Raw genomic sequence first — 14016 nt, 5'->3', positions numbered from 1 at the left:
GGGAGCTAGAGCTCTTTGAAGATGGGGTCTTGTAATTAGTTTTTCTTAAATAACTCCAGAACGCTTCTATTGAGAAAAACGAAAATTGGTAAACATATTTATCTTTCAGAGATAAATCGACTCCATGCATTGCGAATTTCTAGTACCGGTCATAGGCGTCCGTTTTGGGTAGGGCAACAGTTATTTTATCGCATAACTTTTTATCTTTAATTTTTAAGCATTTTTGACTCTGGATTATTAAATTGTGAGGTATTATACAACCAAAAGGTACTTTTGTTTTAGGTCGATAGGATACACAGTTTTCTAGAAAAATAGATTTGAAAATTTTTCTTTTGAATTTTCAAAAAAAAATTCAAAAAAAACTATTTTGAAATCCGAAAACTGGTACGTTTATTTACATTTCAGAGACAAATCGATTTCATTAATTGCAAATTTCTAGTACAGGTCATATGCGTCCGTTTTGGGTAGGTCAACGGTTATTTTATCGCATAACATTTTTGTCTTTAATTTTTAAGCATTTTTGACTCGAGCTTATTAAGTTATGAGGTATTGTAGTACTAAAAGTTACTCTTGCTTTAAGTTGGTAAAATACACCATTTTTTTTGAAAATTATTTCAATTTTTATTCAAATTCAAAAAACGAAAAATTTTCAAATCGATAGTACCTTTTAGTACTAGAGTACCTCACAATTTAATAACTGAGTGTCAAAAATGCTTAAAAGTTAAAGACAAAATAGTTATGTAATAAAATAACCGTTACCCTACCCAAAACGGACGCCTATGATCGGTACTAGAAATTGGCAATGAATGGAATCGATTTATCTCTGGAAGATAAATATACGTACCGATTTTCGTTTTTCTAAATTGAAGCGTTCTGGAGGTATTTAAGAAAAACTAATTACAAGACGCCATCTTCAAAGAGCTCTTTCTAGCTCCCCTAGGAAGCATTTTCGGACTAGATGAATTGAGCTAAATTGTTTTAAAATTATCTGAAGAATCTCCTGTCTTCGTTTGTCTAGAGTTTCTGGACACCCTGTATATATAAATAGACATTTTTTCTGTTTTCTGCCAGCAGTAGAATGTATTTTGAGTTAAATAAATTACATACATTCTTCTTTTTGTGTCAATTAATTTAATTTAAAATAATTTTTCTTGGACATCCTGTACAAATAATTATGCCAATGTTAATATTACTGAATAGAAAATTGACTAACCTTTCAAATGAGCTAGCACGCGACCCCTATTCCCTGTTTAAAAATAAGGGGTGGGGATGTGGAAGGGAGGGGGTTGGCAAATGACAGATGCATATACCGTAAACATGTGTCCCCCTTAGATCAAAAATCGACCTGTTTCGTCATTTTCGTAAAATCTAATAAATACTGCCAAATATCGAGGTGGACACTTTTATTTGGCCCCCTTCGTATATTCCGATGAGTCATTTACACAAGCACTTGAAAACTGTAGCACATTAAAAAAATGTCTAAATTATCTTACGTTATACTTATCTTCTCTCGTGGGTTCAGTATCTCTTAGTTGATCCTAATCGGGATAAAATAGGGAAAAGAAATAAAGCAAAATATAAAATAAACATACAGAATTGTCTTTTATTTATCAAAATCGATACTCTAAAAATCTATCAAATCTAAAACCTGTGGACACAGATGTCCGAATGAAATTTCTACCATTTAAATTTATTCTAGTTAAAAAAAAACAATTTATCGGTTTGTTCCCGATGACTTTGGTACAACAAAATAATCAAAACCAAATTATGTATTCGCAAGATTAGCTATACTTCCTATTTACTTTTTGAAATATTGGAATTTTAATTCCTACGCTTTTTACTCAAAATTTTAGTTTCTGAACATGAAAATATCTTTCACATAAGTTGACTGACCTTTTTCTTCACTCACTCTGATGTCTTCTCGTGACCCAAAACAGCTCTCCCTCGTTGACTATGTTAAAAGCTACTCATCAAAGCCCTCTCCGTTCTCCAGCTTCAAAACTATCAGCATACCAGCACCAATTCTCCAACAAGCCGGGCCTCTTTTGACCAGTACTCGATTCAAACAAAACTCCAAAAATTCTCTGCTCTCCTTCTCACAATAATACAGAATCAAAGAGGTATTTCGTCTCAATTTGATCTGTCTCTCGTTCCACTTTTCAGCACTATTCTCCACTATCAAACAACCACTGGTACTTGCTAACTATCTATCCACGAAAACGTCGAACCGCTCCTCAGCGATGCCAATAACATAATGACTTCTTTTTCAAACTCACTCAAACATTCCAACCACTTTTCCCTTCCAAATTGCCAAGAATCAGAAACATTTCTCTTTTCCATTCGATAAACAAACAATCATTCTTTCAAAATTATTCCGACCATCCTAATTACGTTCGGGGAACTCTACAACATTTACTCGGGGTGAAACAAAGATATTAAAATTCCAAACTTTCTTTTAAACCATTTTTCTAGAAAATGATAATTACCTCTAACTGTGGATTCTATAGTTCCCGTAATAAACAATCTTTTTTCCATTTTAAACCTAAATACATCGTTCTTTTCACTTTAATTATTCACAAAAGTCTTTAATGGTTCATCGGAAAGCTCATAAAAAAAGAAATCCACTTACATCCAAACTAAATTCTAATAAATATTTACAGATCAATATACAGGGTATATCAAATTTATGTGCCCGCGTTATTTAAAAAAAATTTAATTTAATTTTTATTTTGCCTTTGATTGATAAAATTGAAAACACAATAATATATTTAGGAGTCTGGATTACTGAAGATCTAAATGGATCAACAATAGGGTAAGATCAAGAGCAGCCTTTATGTAGATGAGGAAATTTCTGATTAACTAAATACTAAACCCGCAAATCCGATGTCGGATGGTAAAATGTTATATCCACTCTATTCTTCTTTATGGTGCCGAAGCTTGGACTGTTAATGTTAACCTATGTAATGACAAAGCTGGAAACTTTTGAGATGTAGCTTTTTAGGAGAAATTAGGAGAAACATTCGCGACTGAACCGGGCTAAACACTTTTAAGAAAACGCTTTTAACAGAAGATAAAGACGTACTGGTTGTACTGGTTATAGGCAATCTTTATTAGTTTACTCAATTAGCACTGTATGAAGAAGAATTGATAGTCTTGTTCTCTTCTTAATTCTAGGTTCTCAAACTATTTTCTTGTGTTATTTTTAATTGTGTTTCCATTAATGATTATATATATACTCAACCAAACTTATATGTAATCGCTATGCATTTGAAACCTGCAGCTTTTGCAAGCTATAGGTGCAAATATTTTAGTTGAAATGATAAGAAGAGTTGCCGTGCCCAAGGACTATAAAGCAGGAGGAAGTTACGAGATTCCGAGTTAACCAGGCAGCACAAGATTGATCACGTAAATTGGTGTCTTCAACACCAAAACTGGAACATTGGAAATTGGAAAAGTGTGCTATTTTCAAACGAAGGTAGGTTGTCTAAAATCAAATGATTAACGAATTCGTGTACTTAGAGGGTGAGGAAGACAAGAAACAACGGGAACTGCCAGATTTGTTCATAAATTTAAAAGAGGAAGGGTCATTTTCTTGGGAGGAATTATGATCGGTACAAAAAATCCTTTAATTTTCATCCAACAAACTTTAATAGCTCGCAGGTATGTTAATTTGGTTCTCTAACTTGTAGTTAGGCTCCAGAGAGATGCGATGGAAGATTTAATTTAGCATGAATTCGATTAAAATAATAAACAAGCTGAAAATGCGAGCATTATCATAACGAAAACTTTGTTTATATACGTATTTAAATTCATAATATGGAAAATTGCTATTACGAAAAGTTGTTTAGAATTAAAAATTATGTTTTAATGTGCAAATATATCATTCTAATTTAAATGTTGTGAACTACACTGCGCGTCATAGAAAACGGGCACACCAAAAAATTGGTCATTTTTCATGTCTCATATCTCGTAAACCTGTGGTCCGCTTTAAGTAATTTTTTCAATATCTTATGGCTTTATTCTTTAACAATATCGCTGTATATAGTTATAATGTTGTTGCTAAACAGGTAAATTTTCATTGGATACCTACCGGGTGTACCAATCAAACTGTGTTTTTTCCTTAAAGTTTGCAACACCCTGTGAAATATTCTAGTATTTATAAAACACTGAAATTAAAGCCCTACAATAGCCTCAGGTTTTCTTAACATTCTAAATAAAGATAGTATAAAGATACTTTACTCGAAATTCATATTTTTTATATACCTCGTATAAAATTAATAAAATTTGATTCGTGATAGTTGCATCATAAATCTTAGACCAAGAAGAGCTTTTTATGAAGAATAACTTTTCTTCGTCAAATTAAAAATACAAGATTTATAAATGAAAATGATGTTGGTATCCATAATTTGAGAAAATTCGTCAAATATTATAATTTTTTATTCCAAACAACATTTTAAGAACAATTTTCTAATATTGTGAAATACATAATACATAAAGATACTTTTTACTGATGAACTGTAGTAGTACTTATGGAACAGTCTATTTATCATTAAAGGGGAGGCCGTATACTTACTCGTACAAACCTTTTGAAAGTTATTAATACATTATTGCTTTCAAAATATACTCAAATTGTATTTTTATACATTTATTACACATATTATTTTATATATTAATTAAATTCACTATAAAATGTCATTTATATTTTATTAATAGCTAAATAATTTAAAATTTAGTTTGACATTCACGAAGTGCCAAACTCAAATGTAAATAATAACATTTGCTTTGCTTAACAAATTCAGATTAAAAAAGTAGCCTACTTCCTAATCAAAGATTTCAGCTGACGTTTCGTGCGTGGTATGAAATAACCGGATTGTGACGTCACATTTTAGACTTTGAGGTCGATTATCTCGAAGACGGTTAGAGATATCGAAATTCCGTTGTCAGATTTGGATTCAGAAGACAAAACTACATAAGAATCCATCGATACATCTGCTCTAAGTATTGCAGGAGCGGCAACGCAATAACACACAGACTTTTGCAAATTTATAAACGAAAAGTTTTCGTTGAAAATATCAGATGATTCCATATAAGTTTGGTTGAGTGTATGATTCTCTATTCATTCAATTTTTTCTACTCATTTATATTTTGTTATGCACTTACAGGAAGAGTGTCTATTGCTCCTGAACCCACGGCAGAACACATTATTCCAGAACTACCACCAGACGAGGAACCGGAAGTGTCCTTCAAAGATTATTTTAAATTTGTCCAATCGCATCACATGCGCGCCTTGATATGGAAAAATTTCCTGTGGATGTGGAGAAATATTCCCATGATGATGTTCATTATCGGTTTACCAATAAGTAAATATATGTACTTCTTCTATTTTGATACAATGCCCGTCAGAGAAAACAGGCCCCCACAAAATGGGTCATTTTTTATGTCTCGATTTCCTAAACCTGTTGCCCGATTTAAGTGATTTTTTTAACATGTTATAGCCTTATTCTTTAACAATATCACAGTAATAATACTGTTGCTAGACAGGTAAATTGTCATTGTATACCGGGTGTAATAATCAAACTGTATTTTTTTCTCAAAATTCACCACACCCTGTGGAATATTCTAGCATTTATAAAATACTGAAATTAAAACCCAACTACTATAGCCTCATGTTTTCTTAACATTCTGTTTTTATTCATTCGCTTATGTTGGATAATAAAAAAGTTAGGCACTTTAACAACTACCCATGTTCTTCATCAATACAGGGTGTTTCTAAATAAGTGCGACAAACTTTAAGGGGTTCTACATGAAAAAATAATGACAGTTTACTTTATAAACATATGTCCGCAAATGCTTCGTTTACGAAATACGAGATGTTGAATTTTTTCTTACAAACTGACGATTTATTTATTGCTCTAAAACCGGTTGAGGTATGCAAATGAAATTTGGTAGGTTTTAAGACGTAGTTATTGCGCTTTTTTGACATACAATTAAGAATTTTATATTCACCATTGGCGTGCATACGGGTAATATGAACGTATGTGCGCCAATGGAGAATATGAAATTCTTAATTGTATGTCAAAAAATGCGAAATAACTATCTCTTAAAACCTATCAAATTTTATTTGCATATCACAACCGGTTTTAGAGCAATAAATAAATCGTCAGTTTGTAAGAAAGAATTCAACATCCCGTATCTCGGATACGAAGCATTTGCGGACATATGTTTATAAAGCAAACGACCAGTATTTTTTCATGCAGAATTGCCCCTTAAAGTTTGTTGCACTTATTTAGAAGCACCCTGTATTGATGAAGAACATGTCTAGTTGTTAAAGTTCCTAACTTTTTTATTATCTAACATAAGCGAACGAATAAAAAAACAGAATGTTAAGAAAGCATGAGGCTATAGTTGGGTTTTAATTTGAGTATTTTATAAATGCTAGAATATTCCACACTGTGTGGTATACTTTAAGAAAAAAATACAATTTGATTGGTACACCCGGTATACAATGACAATTTACCTGTCTAGCAACAATATTATTACAGCGATATTGTTAAAGAATAATGCTATAACATACTTATTAAAAAAAATCACTTAATCGGACAACAGGTTTAGGAAATTCGAGACATCAAAAATGAGCCATTTTGAGGGTGGCCCGTTTTTTCTGGCGCGTAGTGTATTATGTTTGAGTAAATACTTAACTTTCGTTGTTGCAGGTCAGACCATTTTGTTCTGTTGGACTATTGGACACGACCCTCAAGGAATAAAAGTATCAGTTGTCAATAACGAGATTAATTTCCCTGATGAGACTTGTCATCAGCAACCTCTAAATTGTAATGGTACAAAAATAAGTTGTAATTACTTGAACGAAGTGGCTAAGAGTTATTCTATAACGTGGGTAAGTCATTTATCAATGTACTATATATGGGTTCAGTGGTATTCAGGTAGTACAATAACTTCGGAGGTACTGGAAAACTCCAGATAAAGGAGATCAAACAATTTGTGATAACTACAGAGGTAACCTACAAAATATTGGTCCACATTCTTTACGGCCGACTATCGGGATATTGTGAAAACATAACTGGCACATACCAGTATGGTTATCGCAAAGAAAAATCAACCATCCCTCAAATATTCCTTCTAATAAGGAGAAGAGGCAGGCCAAGAACACGATTTAAGGATCAGGTGGAAGACGACTTGGGAGTGTTAAGATAAGAGTACGAAATTGAAAAACAAGACGAAGTATAGGAAGAAAAATGAAAGCTGATCCTAAAACAGGACCTAAAATTGTCATCTCCTAAAATTATTCCTAAAGGTAATCCATACGAGAATTTACAAGCTATGTGAAAGTCAAATTTCGCCCAACCAGTTCGGGTTCATAAATGCTGTTGGTACGAGAGAGGGTTTGTTTTCAATACAAGTCTTATTCCAGAGATGCAGAGACGTAAATTGCTACGTATACGCATGTCTGGTTGATTACGAGAAGGCTTTTGATCGAGTACAACACTCCAAGATGATGAAAATACTAAAAGAAGCAGGAATTAACAACCAATATCTGAAAATAATTGGAAACCTTTATTGGAATCAGACTGCAAACCTCAGAGTTGACGGTGAACTCACCGAATAAGTCAAAATCATGCGTGGAGTGAGGCAAGGCTGCATTTTGTCCCCCCTAATTTTCAATCTTTACTCTGAAAGAATATTTATCGAAGCTTTGCACGAAACTGAAAAAGGTATTCTACTAAACGGGTACCGGCTAAATAATATCAGGTATGCGTATGCAGATGACACCATAGTATTTGCGGACAACCTAGAAGACCTACAAGTCCTCATGGACAAAATCACGTATTACAGTCAACAATATGGACTCAATATAAACGTAAAGAAAACAAAGCTTATGATCGTCAACAAGAAAAAGATAACAGAAGGTCAACTCTATATCAACCAAACCCCTGTAGAAAGAGTGATGCACTGCAATTACCTCGGCACCATAATAAATGAAGAATGGACCAACAACCAAGAAATAAGAGCGCGCATCGGAAAAGCTCGATCAATCTTCAACCGTATGGGGGCGTTTTTCAAGAGCCACAACCTTTCTCTTGGTATAAAAGTAAGAATGTTGAGATGTTACGTCTTCTCTGTCCTTTTTTATGGTGTTGAATCATGGACCTTGAACGAGGATATGTGCCGAAAATTGGAAGCATTTTAGATGTGGCTATATCGGAGAATTCTTAAAATCCCATGGACTGATCGGGTCACAAATGAGGAGGTTCTTAGAAGAATGGGGAAGAACCTAGAAGTACTGACCGCCATCAAATCTCGAAAGATATAATACTTTGGACACATTATGCGAAATGAATCCAGATATGCCCTCCTACAAGCCATCCTGCAAGGAAAAATATTTGGAAAGCGAGGTCCAGGAAGAAGAACATCCTGGTTAAAGAACCTCAGAACCTGGTTCAACACAACATCTGTGCAGCTTTTCAGCGTTGCTGCAGATAAAGTGAAGATTTACATGATGATCGCCAACATTCGTCACGGATAGGCACATCAAGAAGAAGAAGAAAACAGGACAAGATCCACTATGGGTTGTAGAGCCGATGATAATGATGACAAGAAGAAGTTTTTAGTTAGCTTATCAGTTCTAATCTTTAAGTCTAGTAGTATAGTTTTTGAACATTTCAACGCATCTTTTATTTCTTTCGGGCTTTATTTTTACAACTCGAAACATTTTTTTATAGGAATTTATGAAAACGGAAGAAGAAGCGAGACATAGAGTGGAACGAGGAAAGTCCTGGGGTGTTGTAGTCGTTCCACACAATTTCACCGACGCGCTTTGGAGTAGAATTGAAAATTCGAGAGATACTCCTCCAGAAGATATAATGGCTTCTACTATCAGTGTCTATGAAGATAAATCAAGTGAGTTATTAGTACAGTCGAACCCGCTTATTGGAATAGCCTTCGTGCCCAGCAAAAGTATTCCTATAACCGGGATATTCTAATAACCGATCATTGGTGGCTAGTAGAAACGTTTTGGAACCTCAAATTTCTATTCCTTAAACCGGGATATTTCTATAACCGGTAAACCGGTATTCTAATAAATGGGTTCGACTCTATTTGAATAATTTTATATCCTATAAAAATTAATAAACATTTCCATTTCGTTGCAAAACGAAACCAAAGCCGTCTTATATTTCAGTTCGTTCAGAGAGCGCTACAAGCACACTGACCGGTTTCAAAACTTGTTAGTTTATCATTAGAAAATGCATATGTAGCTATCTCTGAACAAACTAAAATAATTCAGGCTTACTATCCCCGAATTGCAACTAACGAAATAGTCCAGGGTAATAAGGTTTTTTCCATGACACTTGAACAGCCAGGGTAGTGAAGCGTTTTTTCGACGACAGGTAATACCTATAAGAGCAAATTTCACTTTTTTTTGAAATCAGTGGAAAACAGGGAAATTTATGGTTTTTTTAGTACAAATATCTTCGAGATTATGGAAAAAGCTTTAAAATGACGTATTACAAAATTTAATATACTCATTTATTATTAATATAATTGCGAAAAAAGGTAGGAATTGCAAAAAAATATTTTCGCAATAACTGTTGTAAAAATTAGTGTACAGCTTTGAAATTTTTGTCAAATAAGGGTTCTTTGGAGCTTAATATGTGATAAAAATTTCAAAGCGATTCCTTCAATTGTTTAAATTTTATTAAAATTGTTTATCCCAGATAACATTTTTTTTTGGCAATAACATAAGTCAGAAGAAAATGACGTTAGAACCATTCCACAGGTGTCAAATGAAAGAGCATGAGCTATATTTTCAACTTGGTTTAAAAAAAGTGAATAAAAAATGCATTTATTAGTAATAAATAATTATGCAAAAGTATCGTAAATCTTTCCTTATAAACTTTTTATTTTGTTCTATAAGAAATTATACATATTTATTATAATTTTTTATCAATTATGATATAGATAACATTACTTGGTAGTTGTGCACTTAAAACAGGGTAAAAATAGTACATTGTTTACCGGGTAGGAAAAGCTTAACATTCCTGGACGACTGTGAAGATTGCTAAGTCGAGGCGCAAGCCGAGACTTAGCAACACAGAGTCCAGGAATGTGGCTTTTCCTACGAGGTAAACATACTATTTTTCCGCAAATCGTTTAAAATTCGACAGATATTGATTGATTTAAAAAAAACGCGATAATTTTATTCCCAAATAAATGGTGCTTTGAAATTCCTAATAAAATTACTTGGGTTACTATGGAAACGTATTGAGGTTGAATTATCATTTATGTAGAACACTAACAACTGTACGGAAATATCATTTCCTTACAGTAAGGAAATGACATTTCCTTACAGTAAGGAAGTCCTGACTTTTTCTTCAAGAAATTTTGACAGGAATGTCAAAATTTCCTGGCGATTTGCGGAAAAGTTAATTTTTTTGGAAAAAGTTATTCAAAAAGTTTATAAAGAAAAATTGACGATATTTTTGCATAATTATTTATTACTAATAAATGCATTTTTTATTCACTTTTTTAAACCATGTTGAAAATGTAGCTCATGCTCTTTCATTTGACACCTGTGGAATGGTTCTAAGGTCATTTTTTTCTGACTTATGTTATTGCAAAAAAAATGCTCTCTGGGATAAACAATTTGAATAAAATTTAAACTACAGTTGAGTCCGCGAGTCTTTACCCGTGCGTCATCATTTAAAGCATACGAAATAAGTCGGAAATCTATTTCACGCAACAACAACTGACAGAAAGTGGCTACTGTTCCGATTACGGGTTTTATTATAAAATTTGACGTTATCTTATATATAAAAATCTATTGCTGTGCGTTAGTCTCGCTAAAACTCGAGAATGTGTGGACCGATTTGGCTAATTTTGATGTTGAATTATTTGTGGAAGTTCAGGGAAGGTTTATACGGTTTTATATTGTCATTTTAGTAGCCACCAAAATTATTACAGGTACAGCTATATGTATAAAATGCTCTTTTTACAGTGTTTGTTGCCATACTCCTCCGAAACGACTTGACCGATTTTTATGAAAGTTTGCAAGTGTACTCAACCGGACCGTGAGTAGGTCGTTATCTATATTTCATACCCGTGCGTCTTAAGGGGGCTTGCCACCCTTATATTTATTTCTATTTTTTCAGACAAACTCTCTTTTTTTAATTGCATATGATGTGGAACGTAAAGATACATACAACCCTAAATTTTCACTTTTCTATCACTAACCGTTATTTTTTAATGGCCATTTAAATATTTTACATCTATATAAACAAAAGAAAGTCGTGACAATTACCAACACATAACTCGAGAACGACTGAATAGATTTTTATGAAATTTTCCACGTGTATTTGACCGGACCGAGAATAGGTTGTTATGTATTTTTTATATCCGTACGTCGTAACGGGGGCTGCCCCCCTAAAATATTTTTTTATTTTTTTGATCAAACTGTTTTTTCTTAATTTTATGTGATGTGGAAGGCAAAGGTAAATACAACCCTAAATTTTCACTTTTCTATCTTCGACCGTTATTTTTTAATAGCCATCTAAAGTTTTGCATCTTATATATAAAAATCTATTGCTGTGCGTTAGTCTCGCTAAAACTCGAGAATGTGTGGACCGATTTGGCTAATTTTGATGTTGAATTATTTGTGGAAGTTCAGGGAAGGTTTATACGGTTTTATATTGTCATTTTAGTAGCCACCACAATTTTTACACATATATGTATAAAATGCTGTTTTTACAGTGTTTGTTGCCATACTCCTCCGAAACGACTTTACCGATTTTTATGAAATTTGGCAGGTATATTCGACCGGACTGGGAGTAGGTTGTTATCTATATTTCATACCCGTACGTCATAAGGGGATTAGCCATGACGCCGTAAGTCTCACAATAATGACGTGAAAAATACGAAATTAAGTAGTTGGATTCCTTGCTAATTCCGCACAGAACCGTGTTAAAATTTTTTCTCTAGCTCAATCGGTGTCCAAAATACAATCTCTTAAGCCGTATAAATATTCTGAGGACAGAAGAAGAACGAGCAACAAATTTCATCGAAGAAAAGTGCAACTGTTTAACTTTTCGACTTAAATTGGGCAAAATATGAATTTCTTAATTTTTCGAAACTTTCAAAAAATATCTCTGTCGAACTTTTCTGACGAACGGCAAGCAGGAGAAAAGTTCTGAGCACACGAAAAGAACGAGCAGCAAATTATAAAATTTTATTTAATTTTAATGAATTTTGTTTCATTTTATTTAATTTTATTTAATTTAAGTATTTTATTTATTTTCGTTTATTTTATTTTATTTCATTTTATTAAATTTTAATTATTTTTATTAGATTCTATTTTTTTAATTTTATTGTTTTTTAAATTTATTTATTATTTTTATTTGAGTTTATTCAGTTTTATTTATTTTTATTAACTTTTATACAATTTTTAGAAATTTTGTTTCATTTTATTTAATGATATTTAATTTTAATTTTATTTTATTTTGATTAATTAACACCTATATCATTGGACAACGCCGTACACAATTATAAATACAGGGTTGTTTTGAATGTATATAAAATAAAGCTGTTATATTCATTATACGATAAACAAATTTAAGATTGCAACTGTTGCACTGCAAACTTTATTTTGTTATTTCTAACTAAGCTTTATTACTTCAAACATCATGTGTAATTCATTAAAAATAATAAAAACTCATTCACATCGAGCATTTTTTGTTTATTAATTACTAATTTCTTTTGTTTATTTTAGATTTATTGTTTGCAAAAGTTTGTTTTTATCTATTGAGGCAGTACGAAGTCTGCCGGGTCAGCTAGTCAAATATAAAGAATGTCAAATGTAAGTTTTGCTTCAAAATTTTTGTGCAGAATTACAGCTACATTTGAAGTAGCTTAATAAATTCGTTTATTATTATTGATTAATAAATAAATAAACAATTTATAAAAAAAATCAATAGCATATTTTATTTTTGTTATTTTATGCACTTTGACGGAAATCTAAACACAATCATTTGTTTACTGTTTGAGTGACGTTAGCTTTGTATGTTTTAAATATTAATTTCCAAAATATAATTATTTACCTTAAAATTTCAAAGCCCAATATAAAATTAGTTGTGAAAACAACTGTTTGTGTAATATAAAGAAACTTCAAAACGCAAAAATTCGACAATAATCGCAAAAAATTCAACTGACTGACAGCCACAAAAGTAAACAAAGCAGAAACGTCAAACAAATTGTGCTTAAAATATGAAAACATACCGAATCGTCTTTTTTTGTACCTATCTCTTTTCAATAGGGCTTTTCAAGTCATTTGTTTCGAGCTTCTGTCATGTGTCACATAATATTAATATATCTACGTCATACGTTATTGGTATTGCTACAAAGGCTATTGGTATTAATACAAACCAAAGACGTATGACGTAGATATATTAATATTATGTGGCACATGACAGAAGCTCGAAACAAATTACAATCGATGAAAAGTCCTATGCACTGAGTCTAGATGGTTCATAAAAATCACATGTGTTTTTACTTAATAACAAACGGCAGCTGGCTTGTCATGAGTTTCATACGTGGAAGAGAATGATGCTAGATAAAAAGTATGTGTTTTATCTCACCAGGTATTAATGACGCACGGGTAAAGACTCAACTGTATTGAATGAATCGCTTTGAAATTTATATCACATGTTAACCATCAAAGAACCCTCATTTGACAAAAATTTCAAAGCTGTACACTAATTTTTACAACAGTTATTGAGAAAATATTTTTTTTTGCTATTCCGACCTTTTTTCGCAATTATATTAACAATAAATGAGTATATCAAATTTTGTAATACGTCATTTTAAAGCTTTTTCCATAATCTCGAAGATATTTATACTAAAAAAATCATAAGTTTCACTGTTTTCCGTTGACTAAAAAAAAAAGGGGAAAATGCCATTTTTTGACAGTTAATTGTTTATAAATAAAAATGGCCGCCAGTTAATTGTTTA

At 32.2% G+C, this 14016-nt stretch overlaps 2 protein-coding genes across 3 annotated transcripts in view; one reads left to right on the top strand and one right to left on the bottom strand.

The window, feature by feature from the left end:
* Positions 1 to 14016, bottom strand: part of LOC114325296 (triosephosphate isomerase-like) — a 96522-nt gene that overhangs the window by 15260 nt on the left and 67246 nt on the right. The gene's annotated exons all lie outside the window — the stretch shown is intronic.
* Positions 1 to 14016, top strand: part of LOC114325274 (ABC transporter G family member 23) — a 113368-nt gene that overhangs the window by 90933 nt on the left and 8419 nt on the right. For both annotated transcript variants that reach the window (XM_028273293.2, XM_050648942.1), the window contains exons 6-8: positions 5163 to 5360; positions 6714 to 6895; positions 8739 to 8916. In XM_028273293.2, the coding sequence (XP_028129094.1) occupies positions 5163 to 5360; positions 6714 to 6895; positions 8739 to 8916 (558 nt within the window). The remainder of the gene's footprint in view (positions 1 to 5162; positions 5361 to 6713; positions 6896 to 8738; positions 8917 to 14016) is intronic.

The sequence above is a fragment of the Diabrotica virgifera genome, chromosome 4, assembly GCF_917563875.1.
Source record: "Diabrotica virgifera virgifera chromosome 4, PGI_DIABVI_V3a".
NCBI lineage: Eukaryota > Metazoa > Arthropoda > Insecta > Coleoptera > Chrysomelidae > Diabrotica > Diabrotica virgifera.
This window is presented reverse-complemented; position numbering and strand designations above follow the sequence as displayed.